Raw genomic sequence first — 14,165 nt, forward strand, 5'->3', positions numbered from 1 at the left:
ATATATTCTGCCTCACCGAATTTGTTTTGGAGGAAACACACTCACACACACACGCCCACATGCACGCAAGCGCAGACACACATGGAAATGTAATGCTTGTATTTGTCATGGAAGTATTTGTCAAGAGGGTTTCCTCTTGTTACGAACGCAGGGGGCGCGGTTTACACCAAAGCTTCTGATCGTTGACGTAATATCAGACCACGTCGAATACGACGTTTTGATTGGACAACGCCAACTCGTCTCACGACAACAAAAGTCAGCTGAAAACCAATCAGAAAGCTTTCTGGGCCACGGAGTCTGTTTGTGAATGACGTAATGGCCGAAAATCAAGATGGCCACCGTTTACTGGTAGTCTGTTGACCAGAATTGAGCCGTGTCCCTTCCGCAGTGTCAGTGATGTGATGCAAGTGTTTTCTTGAAAGATCCCATCGATAAGATACGTGTGTTGTAGGGTCGCCAACCCTGCGACTTATTCCCCGCTTCAGTGGTTGGAATGGACGGCGGGGAGTTTATCTCCACCATGGAGAACATGGACTCCAGTTTAGCGGAATTGGGGGATGAATTCACCCTGGGAGACATCGACGGTTCGTATTAAATTATACTGCTGTTTTTGTGTTTTTGTTGTTATCATCCATGGACTTCATCATACAGTATAATCAGTAATCCAAGTATTGAGGCGTTCAGCCCACACACACACACGCACACACACACACACACACACACACACACTGTCTGTCAGTGCTCAGTTGACGTAAAAAAGTTTGTTTGTTTTGGACCTTAAATTGTGAATGACCTAAATAGAAGATCTAACGTGAATTGGGAACCTCAACCTCCTCGTCGTGCATTTGACCCATATGAGTCTGTGACAGTATAGAGATGTACGTGCCACAGAGCGCCTTGTTTTTGATAGCCTCACACACTTAGTGGGCTAGGATGTTTGCCTCCCCGTAGCCCTCACAAGATGTCACATAGACCTACTGCTCTCACTGTCTGTCTACTTAATGACCTGTCTGTACTCTCTAATCCCTAGCGGCTCCTTAATGACCTGTCTCTGTACTGTCTAACCCCTAGCGGCTCCTTAATGACCTGTCTCTGTACTGTCTAACCCTTACTTAATGACCTGTCTCTTGACTGTCTAACCCTTACCTGCTCCTTAAGGACCTGTCTCTGTACTGTCTAACCCTTACCTGCTTCTTAAGGACCTGTCTCTCTACTGTCTAACTCTTAACTGCTCCATAATGACCTGCATCTGTACTGTCTAACCCTTACCTGCTCCTTAAGGACCTGTCTCTCTACTGTCTAACTCTTAACTGCTCCATAATGACCTGTCCCTGTACTGTCTAACCCCTAGCGGCTCCTTAATGACCTGTCTCTGTACTGTCTAACCCTTACTTAATGACCTGTCTCTTGACTGTCTAACCCTTACCTGCTCCTTAAGGACCTGTCTCTGTACTGTCTAACCCTTACCTGCTTCTTAAGGACCTGTCTCTCTACTGTCTAACTCTTAACTGCTCCATAATGACCTGCATCTGTACTGTCTAACCCTTACCTGCTCCTTAAGGACCTGTCTCTCTACTGTCTAACTCTTAACTGCTCCATAATGACCTGTCCCTGTACTGTCTAACACCTACCTGGTCCTCTAAACAGTAGTAATTCATTAATGCGGACGTGGTTAGGGTGGCCGGGCTAAGGCAGACCGGTTGTTTTCTAGTCTAAACAAACTATGTGTCAGGAGATGTCAAACCTCCCTTACCCAGAGGTATGACTGACTACCTCACTGTCATTGAAACACGGGGCTCTGTCAGCAGCTGGCTTCTATTAGGTTCTCTATGTCCTAAACACGTGCAGAAAAGCTGGAACTTGGATTTGGCAAGGTTTTGTGTGGTTTGTGTGTTTTTTCTGTGTTTTAGTGGGACTTGCTTGTCCGCTTCAGCAACTTCTTATCTTTGTAAATCTATGGATCCGTAACTTATTAGTATTGTGTTGGATATCTATCACCTAGTGTTAACCTCATTCAAGGTCAGTCTCTTCAAGGCCACACTGTGTGTGTGTGTGTGTGTGTGTGTGTGTGTTACCCAGACACAGTAATCTGTACGTACAGATTAATGAGGTGGAGACTGGGCATAGCAATTTTGTATTTGAAATAAATGACTTTATTAAAACATAATAGTTAATAAAACGTAACCTTTTACACAAAGGTTAGCTGAAAACTGTTTTTTCAAGTTTTTTCTTTCTTATCTCTTGTAGCCCTTTGAGTTAGGTTTATGTAAGTAAGTATTCCAGTTGTTTTCAGGGTATCTCAAAGGAAGCAATGTAGCAGTGTTGGTCTACATGCTGTCTTTAGATGTTGAATAAAAATATGAATGGGCTTCTCATTTGTTATTGATATATATTGGATCTATTTAGCATCTTTGAAGGGACTCAATCACACTTTATTCATCGAAGAAAACAATATACATCATACTTGGAAACAAGTTAAATTAATGTATATTTATAACAGAACAGTAACTCAGTAACTCAAAACTTTTTACTTTTGTTTTGAACTTTATTGTTGTGTCGTTTCCCATCTTAAGTGCTTTATATTGCTGTTTTGCGTGAGAAGGGCTCTTATCAAAAAGGTCACAATACACTACAGTGTGGTGTGATGTAGCCGGCGTGGTATAGAAGGCTGGGTGTGTAATGTACTGCCTTGGTGTGATCTAGTGGTGTGCTATATCAGGGTGCGTGTGACTAGATTAAAAGGAATTGTATTGTTACTACTATATCAAATATGCTATATACGAGTATCAAACTAACTGTCATTCGTGTGACTTAATCTGCTAGACACACAGTCCTGTGGGCCTTTGCCTCTTTGCTTGTCTGTCTGCCTGCCAATCTCACTCTCATTTAATTTCAAGAGGCTTTTCCGACATGGGAAACATACATTTACATTGCAAAGGCATGTAGAGTTTAAAATGCAATAACAATCTAAACATGTAGCTACTGTCTGTCTCTCTCCTTCCAGAGATGCTGCAGTTTGTCAGTAACCAGGTGGGCGACTTCCCTGAGCTGTTTGACGACCAGATGAACACCACTGGCCCCCTACAGACCACCCCGACGCCCCAGCGCCCGGTCCCCAAGACCCCCAGCGCCCCCCAGACCCCCACCCAGGCCGTGTACCAGAATACCAGCGTGGGCCTGGCCCCGTCCCAGTCGCTAAACCCCCAGTCCCTTCCGCTCACCCCTCCGCTCACCCCGGTCCAGACCGTGTCGGTGGTGTCCTCCGCTGGGCAGCCACAGCCGGTCACACGCACCCCCCCGCTGCTCCAGCCGAGGCCCCACACCCTGCAGTCCATCCAGCCCCAGCCTCAGCCCCAGGCCCAGGTGCACTCCCAGGGCATCCCCATGCAGACCCAGAGCTTCCCGGTTCACACGCTGGTCCAGACCCAGTGCCAGACCCCCATGCCCATCCAGACCCAGGCGCCGCAGACGGTCATGATCACCAGCAGCGGCGGCCAATCACGGTTCATCCAGAACCCTCTCATCTGCCACCAGAGCCCCGCCCATAGTTTCCAAGGTAACCATATGGAACCAAATTTTGCTGGAAGAAATGTATAAGAAAGATAAAGCTAATATTTTGAGAGGAAATGCAGTGCTCGCTGTAGGAATATTGGTTCTGATATACATTACAATTATTATTTTACTACTGTGATTCTGTGTGTAGACATATTTTCTGTGCATTCTTTTATAGTTTTTATTAACATTTAAACATTGTCTGAACAATTACGGTCGTGTAGTTTCTGCTGTGACACACCAGCGTCTCATCTGGGATTATTAAAGCCTTATCTGATCCCTCTTGATGGAGCTCCATTGATACTGTCTGATGGTTTGGCTTCTCCCCCCCCCCCCAGTCCTGCAGCCTCAGATGCAGAGCATCATGACTCCACAGCTTCAGCCAATGACCATCCAGCACCAGAGGGTCCTCACGCCCACTACGGTCCACACCATGCAACAGCAGATGCAGCAGGTAGGCTGTGGCTGCACTCGGAAAGTCTTCTCTGCTTGGGTTGCTAACCAACTGAAGTGACCAGGAAGTATCCAAATGGCGGCCATGATGAGAGAAGTTTGAATTCACTTAATGCCAAGGAAAGGTGCTTCCGCTCTTATCTCCTTTAGCATTGGTTACACGGGGCCGTCCTTTACGAAAGGAAAGGAGATAATGCTGCCCCACAATGCCTTGCGGCAGGATCATTTAAAACAACGTACCATTTGTCCGTTATAGAAACAATCAACATTAACGACTATATATAATATATACAATCATACTATTTGGGATTTATGTCCATAGTTATGAGCAACCATGAGCAATGTGACAGCTATTTTGTTTCCCTTTTGTGACTGGTAGTCTATATAGAGTATAATTTCTCACTGTGTTGTCCACGTTTATATAGTCTGCATGAAATGGCACTTCATAAGGGCTTTGTCCTTATGACCTTTCCTTGAGCTTATGACGTTGTCCATCGTGGTCAAGAAAAAGAGGGTTCAATGAAGGCTGAAGCTGTTTTGTCCTCTGGTCAGGTTCTGGTCCAGCAGCCTCAGATCTTGAAGACGGACTCTCTGGTTCTGACAACCCTGAAGGCCGACGGGACGCAGGTTCTGTCCACCGTGCAGAACCCCGGCGGCATCACCACCCTCACCACCCCCCTCCAGACCACATCACTGCAGGTACGGAGCCAAGAGCACACGCCGTTTCCCCTTTCCTTCAAGCTTAAGATGTAACGAGGCTGTCTTCTCCTTTTCTCAGACACTCATGGGCAGCAACATTCTCACCACGCTTCCCGTCATGATGGGCGGAGGGGACAAGCTGCCCATCAAGCAGTTGCAGTCGAGCTCCGCCCACTGCGGCGGCGGCGGCTCCAGGTTTGGTGGGGAGCAGATCCAGACCATGATGGGCACGGTCATCCAGGGGGGTGTGGTCAAGGAGGGGGAGAGGCGCACGACCCACAACATCATCGAGAAGCGCTACCGCTCGTCCATCAACGACAAGATCCTGGAGCTCCGCGACCTCGTCATGGGCAACGATGCTAAGGTATGTTGGCTACCTAGCAACGACGCTACCTTGCCGCAATGCTGAGGTTTGTAAGCCAACTCACAAGGACGCTACCAAGCAGTAATGCAGAGGTTGATTAGCTACCTCGCAACAATGCTACCTTGTTTCGATGTTTTTATAGCAACGACGCTACTATGCAATGGCGCTACGGTCTCGGTGTGTCGGCTACCTGCGACGCGATGGTAGTGTTCCTAACGGGAGACTGCTTTTGCTCTTCTTTCTCTCAGATGCACAAGTCTGGCATTCTGCGGAAGGCCATCGACTACATCAAATACCTGCAGCAGACCAATCACAGGCTGCGTCAGGAGAACCTCGCCCTGAAGTTGGGCAATCAGAAAAACAGTACGTATCCCTCGGCCAATGGTTACGCCTTACACACACATGACGGATTGCAAAGCGTTTTACCAATCATTCTCTCTCTCCCTTTCCCCTCCTGTAGAAGGTGTGGTCTTGTCAGAGGACGTGGACCTCAAACAGGAAGTGGTTATGATGTCACCTCCTGCATCTGACTCTGGCTCCAGCTCACCCCAGTTCTCCCCCTACTGTGTGGACTCTGAACCTGGAAGCCCCTTACTGGACCATGAGCTGGTACGCACACGTGCACACACAGACTTTTCCTTATTTATTGTTTTTGTATCCTGAGTGTTTCTCTCACTCTCTCACTAAGATGAAGAACGAACCGGACTCGCCCTCCTCAGTTGGGGTGATGGACGCGTCACGCCTCCTGCTGTGTGCGCTCACGTTCTTCTGCCTGTCCCTCAACCCCCTTCCCTCCCTGCTGGGGCCCCCTGGCCCCGGGGCCGGCCTGGGCCCCACACACGGACCCTCCAGGAGCCTCACCTGGTTCCCCGCACACACTCAGAACCTCGGTGAGGGAACTTCCCGTTTACCTCCTCTAACTTCATGTCTGTCTTCTTAACTTATTATTATTATTATTATTATTATTATTGTTATTATTATTATTATTATAACCTGGTCCGGTTGTTCATCAAACCATCGTAACGGTCTCCCCTGGCTTCGCTAAAACATCTGTTTTTGGTCTTTGTGTTGAGACATTGTAAGTACTTGTATGGTTATCTTGTCGACAAACTCTCCACTGACCGATGAGTCCGAAAGACCAAAGTGCTATAATGCCATTGTTTACATTCCAGGCGCGTGCATGCTAAACGCTCTCCTGCAGAATCGGTACAAGAAAGTGATCTGGACAAATGATCTTGGTGATGTTTCGGTAAAGCCCGAGAGACGTCACGATGCTCCGATCACCCTGACCTGTGTGGTCAATCGAAAGGAGCAGCTAGGGGTCAGGGGGCTGTTTTCTCTAGGGTCCGACAGGCACGCCACAGATAGCAGTGGTAGTTGTTGTTATTTATGAACCCTACCACCCCCTCCTCCCTGCAGCCTCGTGGCTGCGCTGCGTGTTGCCGTGGGTGATGGTGTGGGTGCTGAGCGGGGTGGGGGCCGTGTGGGGCTGCGTGAGGGTGCTGAACCTTTGGGAGCCCGTCACCCCCCTGCACTCCCCCGGGTCCGTCTCCTTCTGGAGACACCGCAAGCAGGCCGACCTCCACCTGCACCGGGTGAGTAGGACGCACTGGAGACCAGTATCAGCCAGTAGGACACACTGGAGACCAGTAGGACACAGTAGAGACCGGTATAACCTCGTAGAGACAGCAGAGACTAGTAGGACATACCGTAGAAGAGACCAGTAGGACAAAGTAGAGTCCAGTAGGACACAATAAAAAACTGAATTCAAACCCAGTAGAAACATTGTAATGCAGTAGAAGGAAGTAGAACTACCCACTGATAGTATTTGCTGAGCTAAGTAACAACATGCGATACACCGTCTATATACATACTACGAGCCGTACAAATGGCCGTCGAACTCCATACCTTATAGCTGAGCAATGAACGTCATCGTCGACAGTCTACGCGCGTGACCTCACGGTAGGCCGTGCCCGACTCCCCCCGCTGCAGGGAGACCACACGGCCGCGCTGGGCAGCCTGGAGACCTGTCTGTCGGTGCTGAGCCGGGCGCTGCCCTCCTCCAGCCTGGACCTGCTGTGCTCCCTGTCCTGGAACCTGGTGCGCTACGGCCTGCACCGCCGCACCCCGCTGGGCTGGCTGGTGCGGCAGGTGGGGGGCAAGCTGGAGGGGGAGGAGGCCCGAACCAGCGCCAGGGACGCCGCGCTCGTCTACCACAAGCTCAGCCAGCTCCAGCTCACCGGTGGGTAAGGCCGCTGCCGGTGGCCGTTAGCCGCCGTTAGCCGCTGCTAGCCATTTTTTTTTCCCGTGCGGCCGTCTGTACCCCGTTCCAACTGCAAGACAAACAAGCTCATTTCAGCGTAATGTGAGTGTGCTAAGCGCTAGGTGCGCTACAGGGACGCTCTCTAAAGGGGAGCTTCCCCTCTCTGTCTCTGATGCTAAGATAGTGGATAGGTGCCGACAGCCAGGTCTGCCAACAGACAGGTCTGCCAATAACCAGACCCCTAGCTGCCAACGGCTAGGGTTGCTAACAGCTAGGGTTGCTAAGAGCTAGGGTTGCTAAGAGCTAGGGGTGCTAACATCTAGGGGTGCTAACAGCTAGGAGGGCTCACCACTGGTGTCTCTCTACAGGGAAGCTGCCCCAGCGCAGCAGCCTCTGGGCTCTCTCTCTGTCTCTGAGTGCCGTGAACCTGAGTGAGAGCGCCCTGGGAAACATGGCCCCCGCCCAGCTGGCTCACATCTACGTTACCGCGGCAACAGCCCTGAGATGCGTGCTGGGACACCACCTCTCCTGCCTACCGGTCAGTAGCTCCTTTCTCATTTAGATCTCTCCATCCTTCCTTCATCCAATACATGTAGCATAAAACACAAGATGGATGTATTTTTTTGATATTTTATTTATTCATTATTATTACAAAACAACAGAAGTTGAACTACTTTTTCCTGTTCTCTGATTGGTTGGTCCGTTTTCCAGGGTTACCTGTTGAGCTGTGCCGAAGGCCTGGCCAGCCAATCAGAGCCCAAGCCCTTCCTCGATGGCCTGCGCTGGCTCTTCACCCCGTTGGGCAGGCAGTTCTTCCTGAGCTGTGATTGGTCTGTGAAGTCGAAGGACTGCGACGGGCTCTACAGCACCCAGAGAGACACCGGTATGCCATCACAACGTCTGTGCCAATCAGAGCGCTTCGCGCCCAAACAAATAAGCTAGTAGGGGCAGAAGAGTGTAGGGGTCTTGGTGGCTGACTCATCTTTTTATAAGTTGCTTTGGATAAAACCATGTAACCTAGGTAGTCAATAATAACGTGTATGTTTATCCCTGTAAATTTGACTATATTTAATGTATATAGATATAGATAGAGCTCTCGCTCTCTCTCTCTCTCTCTCTCTAAAACGTTCCCTGAATTTCCTGTCTAGGATGAATAAAGTAGCATCTTTTGAGCATTATTATTTATTGTTCTTATCGTAAAAGTATTTATTGCTGTGGAAACATGACGCTGATGATGATGATGTTCCAGCCGACCCTCTGGGCCTACTCCACCGCTGCTTCTGTGAGAAGCTTCTGGAAAGGACGGTTCTCTCTCTGATCCAGCCGCACAGCGAGCCTGCAGGGTGAGCCCACCCCAGACCCCCTCCACCTTGCCTAGACCACATCCCAAGACCTCCCCTAGAGCCAGCTGGACCCCCGGCCCACATTCCTAGACCTCTCCGGAACTCTCCCAGACCCCTTTAGACTTCGCCTAGACATCCCTAGACTATCACTAGACCTCGCTTAGACCCCCTAGTGTCCAGACATCTGCTAGGCCTCCCTCAGACCCCCTAGACCAACACCAGACCCCCTAGACCACCGATCTTCCACCACCTAGACATTCTTTAGACCGTGTTCACCCCAACAGACCGGCACCCTAGACGACCACGTTGCTAAATCGCACTCTCTCTCTCTCTCTCTCTGTCTCTTTCTCTTTTTCACTGTCTCTGTCTCTCTCTTTCTCTCTCCCAGGGAGTTCTGCAGTGCGTTGGAGTTCCTGCAGCTATTAGACCGTTGCACTGAGGACCCGCCCTCTTTGGCCCCCTCCTTCCCCGTGCCGGCCAATCACAACAGCACGCCAGGTAGCCACCGCCCAATCACATGCCACCATGTTGGTCAGCCCCTCCTGGATAGGCTCAAGATATTCAGTTTAGCTATAGCTGCTGGCATTCATGTTGGAGACGTCAAGTTTCTGTCAATCACATTGACTTATAGTTCCCATGACATTCCACGAGGTGTGAGTGTGATAAGCCGTTCCCAGCTGTTTTGAACATCTGCCCCTTATGACGTCACAAGTGTGAGTGTCAACTTAGATGTGTGCTGGATAGATCTATCTACCAGCCTACCCAGTGGACTGGCAAACGTTCCTCATCTATCCGTCACACATGTAGGTGTGATTTCAGAAGCTGCACAAACGGCTTGTAACGGCTAATCACAATCACACCTGTGCTGTGTTCCAATATCCATACTTCCATGAGAACACTTAAACGTAGTACACTATCCGCACTCACTAAGTGCACTAATTTTCCGATGTCAGTGTTGTTCCAAATTGAATACTTCATGGTGCACTAACCGGAAATTTTGATCACGACTCCCGCCGCGGCTCCTCCCGCGCAATAAACATCCCACTTTGAACGGTGAACTCTTTACGCCTAGCAGCTATAAAAAGCTATAAAATCTATAAAAACTACAAAATGACTATTAATGCAGGCCATGTGGAAAATGCGCCGACTTTGGCTCAGCTTGGCTCCGCCTTCTTCCGCTATGTAGCTAAGATGGCTGCCGTTGAGTACGAAAAGTGTACATCGATTCACACTTCGCGATTTGACCGTTTTGAGTACACCCTCCGGGTCCTTTCAGTACACTTATTTTCGCACGATCTAAATCGGAACGCCCTACGTACTCAAACTAAGGCTAGTAAGTACGGATAGTGTGGATATTGGAACACAGCACAGGTGGTATCATATGTCCCCTTTAAGATCGTCAGATCAGCTAATTTTTCAGGGACGATGTCACCTTGAATCACACTGGTTTAAAGTAATCAAAGTACTACTCCTACTACTGGAGTACTGCTACTCAAGTACTGCAAGGACTCCACTCACACTAATCTAGTCAAGTCAAACCTCACCTCACATGTCAGTCTGTGATGATGTCCACTTCAAATAAAGTTTTATATGAGCCATATCACAGAAACCACAGGACTTGACACAGGTCGTCCATTTTAATGTCCTCTGTTAGTGAGACAATGAATGACGATCGATTCTGAACCACTTCCTGTTGTGGCGGCCAGTCACAGACCCCGTCTGCCGTTGGTGGGCGTCGGCCCTCAAGGCTGCTGTCCATTGGCTGAAGGGTGATGATGTCATCGTGAGGTCACTGCTGGCTGAGGTGGAGCGGATGCCCCGTGCCCTACACAACCTGGAGTAGGTTGTCTGTCTGTCTGTGTGTGTGTGTGTGTGTGTGTCTGCAAATACACTGCTGAAGAAAGCAAAAAAACACATCAACTCAAAAAAGACTAAACTCTCTCTCTCTCTCCCTTCCCCCCCCCCGGCAGCCATCCCCTCCCGCGGGCGGTGCATGTGTTGTGCAAGGCGGTGCAGCAGAGTCTCTGTGTCCAGAAGGGGGAGGTCTGTCGTCTGGCCCTGTGTGACCGCGCAGGAGGCCTACTCTCCTCGTCCCTCTCCATCCCCCCCAGTAGCACTACCCACTGGCTCAACACGGTACTGCAGGAGCACTGTGTGTGTGTGTGTGTGTGTGCGTGTGTGTGTGTGTGTGTGTGTGTGTGTTTAGAGATGATTGCTTGTGCAGTAGGACACACACAAGCTGGAACACGCATGCCGAGGCATGGCACACACAATACATTCATTCATTCATTACTGGCTGACTGTTGAAACAGAACCTCATTCTCCCCTCCTGCCACTAGGGGGTAGAACTCCTGGTGTGTGACCTCCTCTTGACCCTGCGGACCACCTTATGGCAGCGAGGGGGCGGCGGCACCAACGGAGAGCCCGGCCCCGCCCCTGCATCACAATTGGCCGGTTTCCAGAGAGATCTGAGTGCGCTCAGGAGGCTGGGACAAAGCTACAGGCAGGCCCAACACAAGGTACAGTGAGTTGGTTAACTAGTAATAGTTAGTTACATTGAATGAGTTAACAAGTAGGTGTTACCTCATGAAAGAATCTTTGTTTACTAAAGGGTCCACGATGTTTAGTCTCAAGACCCCCCCCCCCCCCCCCCCCCTTCAAAAAATGTGTGTGTGTGTCTCCAGGTGTTCCTTCATGAGACCACCGTGCGGTTGATGGCGGGGGCTAGTCCCACCCGGACCCACCAGCTGCTGGAGCACAGCCTCCGCCGAAGGACACACACTCCTTACACTACGGGTAACACACACACTCCTTACACCACGGGTAACACACACTCCTCACACTACGGGTAACACACACACTCCTCACACTACGGGTAACACACACACTAACTACACTACGGGTAACACCCGCACTCCTTACACCACGGGTAACACACACTCCTCACACTACGGGTAACACACACACTCCTCACACTACGGGTAACACACACACTCCTTACACCACGGGTAACACACACTCCTCACACTACGGGTAACACACCCTCCTTACACTACGGGTAACACACACTCCTTACACTACGGGTAACACACACTCCTTACACTAAAGGTAACACACACAGTTAACACAATACTAAGACTTCTTAATGTCTGTGAACCCCACTTCTCCTTTCCTCATGTCTCTTGTCTCTCCACAGAAGGGGGGTGTGTCCTGGGGGAGAGGGAGAGGGCGCATGCTATCTTGCTAGCCTGCAGGCACCTCCCCCTGCCGCTGCTGGCTCCACCCGGCCAGCGGGCCCGTCTGCTGGCCGAGGCCAAGCGCACCCTGGAGAGGGTGGGGGACCGGCGCTCGCTGCAGGACTGCCAGCAGATCCTTCTGAGGCTGGGAGGGGGCACCAGCATGGCGGCCTCCTGATGGAGCTCCGCCTGGGGGCCTAGAGCCTCTGGTGGAGCTCCGCCTGGGAGACTAGAGCCTCTGGTGGAGCCCCGCCTGGGAGACTAGAGCCTCTGGTGGAGCTCTGCCTGGGGGCCTAGAGCCTCTGGTGGAGCTCCGCCTGGGTCCCCAGAGTCTCTTGATGGAGCCCTGCTTAGGGGCCTAGAACCTCCTGGTGAAGCCAGCCTAGGGGCCTAGTCTTCTGGTGGAACTCTGCTTAGGGGCCTAGAGTCTCCCGACAGAGCTCTGTCAGGGGCCCTGCCACACTCACACACATAACGGATACACACATGCACACACACAGGCACACACAAATGCGTGTGTACAACTAAACAGGCTGGTGAGGAGAGGTTTCCAGTAGGAAGGCTATCGCTGAGTTTGCATTGTTATTAACATTACCATAGCTCAAGGGAAGTATGACGAATTTGGCCTCAAAGGGAAAGGGAGGGAGTGTGTAGTGGTATAGTGTAGTGGTGCAGTGTCTAGTCCTGTCTACCTCAAACACCGAAGCACCATTCTGCACCTGATCTAGTTCACTCGTACTATCAGGAAATCACTTACACGGTGGCTTTTACACAACTATTTATCACCGTCATTTAGGCAAGGCTTTAAGCCAAAGCGCGTTGGGGCAACAAAAACGGGTCATTAAGGAGCAGGTAGGGGTCAGATACGTGCTTAAGTAGGTTTAATGGCAAGGTGGGGACATTGGGGACTGAACCCAGGATGTTATGTCTGGGAGTAGAACACTGTAGCCACTAAAGCTAACTAGCTAACAGCTTCATAGGACTGGCTTTGCTGCTCGCTTGGGAAAAAACAGAGGATGGAATTCTGCTAAAACATATGTATTTTATCGTATTATCATGTATCCAGTTTCATAGGCTTCCATTCTAGACACACTTACACACACATAGACATACCCACACTCTAGTTTGAATTAGTGGCTTACATACCTGCGGTGTGGTCATATACGAAACATAATCTTATGGAAACATGAGGTGATGAAGGTGGTTGAGTTAAAGGTTTATCAATGGAAAGGATCAGTTCAGGTAAGCGCTTGGGGGGTGTTTGCCAGATATCAGCCCACCAGTGTGTATACTGAAAAAAAGACTTGGAAGACGCTAGTGATCAAGAACAGATATTTTTTAGAGATGTTTTTTATGTTCTTTGTATGTAAATCCTGGAGAGCAGGGGTTGTTTTTACCTTCATGTGTGAGCTTCTTTATTGACCTCTGAACGCTTGGGGTTGACTATTCCTTTTATCCTTCCTTGTGTTGGCCTTTTATGTCCATATGTAAAGGTTTATTGATGTTTAAAACCGTTTCCTCTTCACATTTTATTGTGAAAAATTACAATCATGTTCATTTTTTATGCGTGCCTGGCAGCGCCGACTGACAACCCATTTAAAGGTGCAGTGTGTAGAATTGAGTGGCATCTTACGGAACGGAATGAGCCCTTGATAGCGACATTCCAATCCTTGCAAGACGTCTTCCAATCCTTGGAACTCGTCTGAAAAACATTGCTAGCGTCCCTAGCTTCATCGAGTGAGGCTTCGCGATACTGTCGTAGACTATGACCTCATTTTGGAAGTACAGACCAACGTAGCTTCTCCTACGTTGTTGAAATATGCATCCTCCAATTAGATATCACTCATTGCTAAACACTGCACCTTTTTAAGATATTTTTATAAATATCAAGATGTAGATTATATTCGAATGTTAAGTCAACAATTAGCCATGGTTTGACGTCATCTGAAAACTCTTTAGAATATTAGTTATATTATGTTACCAAATTTCTGTATGTTTCTTTTATTTGTGTTGTACTTTTCGATTTGTATGTTTATGTGGATTTTATTTTTAAATAAAACAAGTGGTAAAAGCTGACGTATCCGAATTTTATTTATATTTAATAAATATATAAACTACTCGTGTATGTATTTTATCCATATAAAATCTAATTTGTCATTTAGTTGATCTACAATCGAAATTGAAATTTGAGAAAATCTATTAAACTTTTTAGTCGCAACCGCCGCATTAATTAGTTGTTGGTGAAACTGACAATA

The 14,165-nt window shown here is 49.1% G+C and overlaps 1 protein-coding gene across 1 annotated transcript; it reads left to right on the forward strand.

Moving 5' to 3' along the window:
* The first annotated feature begins 330 nt into the window (after positions 1–330).
* srebf2 (sterol regulatory element binding transcription factor 2) lies at positions 331–13,979 on the forward strand. Its single transcript, XM_079746488.1, has 19 exons — positions 331–584; positions 3,005–3,556; positions 3,891–4,006; positions 4,558–4,704; positions 4,784–5,068; positions 5,317–5,431; positions 5,529–5,677; positions 5,757–5,958; positions 6,488–6,663; positions 7,061–7,310; positions 7,700–7,869; positions 8,043–8,214; positions 8,581–8,674; positions 9,063–9,172; positions 10,381–10,513; positions 10,645–10,810; positions 11,014–11,193; positions 11,359–11,470; positions 11,871–13,979. The coding sequence occupies exons 1-19, from the start codon at positions 494–496 to the stop codon at positions 12,086–12,088; spliced, it is 3,438 nt and encodes a 1,145-aa protein (XP_079602614.1). The 5' UTR covers positions 331–493; the 3' UTR covers positions 12,089–13,979.
* Positions 13,980–14,165: the final 186 nt, after the last annotated feature.

This window comes from Pollachius pollachius, assembly GCF_949987615.1.
Source record: "Pollachius pollachius genome assembly, chromosome: 11".
NCBI classification, from domain to species: Eukaryota; Metazoa; Chordata; class Actinopteri; order Gadiformes; family Gadidae; genus Pollachius; species Pollachius pollachius.

Bases quoted from the DNA above. Each gene is read 5' to 3' on its own strand.
- srebf2 (XM_079746488.1), top strand. From the start codon at position 494: ATGGACGGCGGGGAGTTTATCTCCACCATGGAGAACATGGACTCCAGT. The intron at 7,311-7,699 runs GTGGGTAAGGCC...GTCTCTCTACAG, and splicing joins CAGCCAGCTCCAGCTCACCG to GGAAGCTGCCCCAGCGCAGC. The intron at 7,870-8,042 runs GTCAGTAGCTCC...TCCGTTTTCCAG, and splicing joins ACCACCTCTCCTGCCTACCG to GGTTACCTGTTGAGCTGTGC.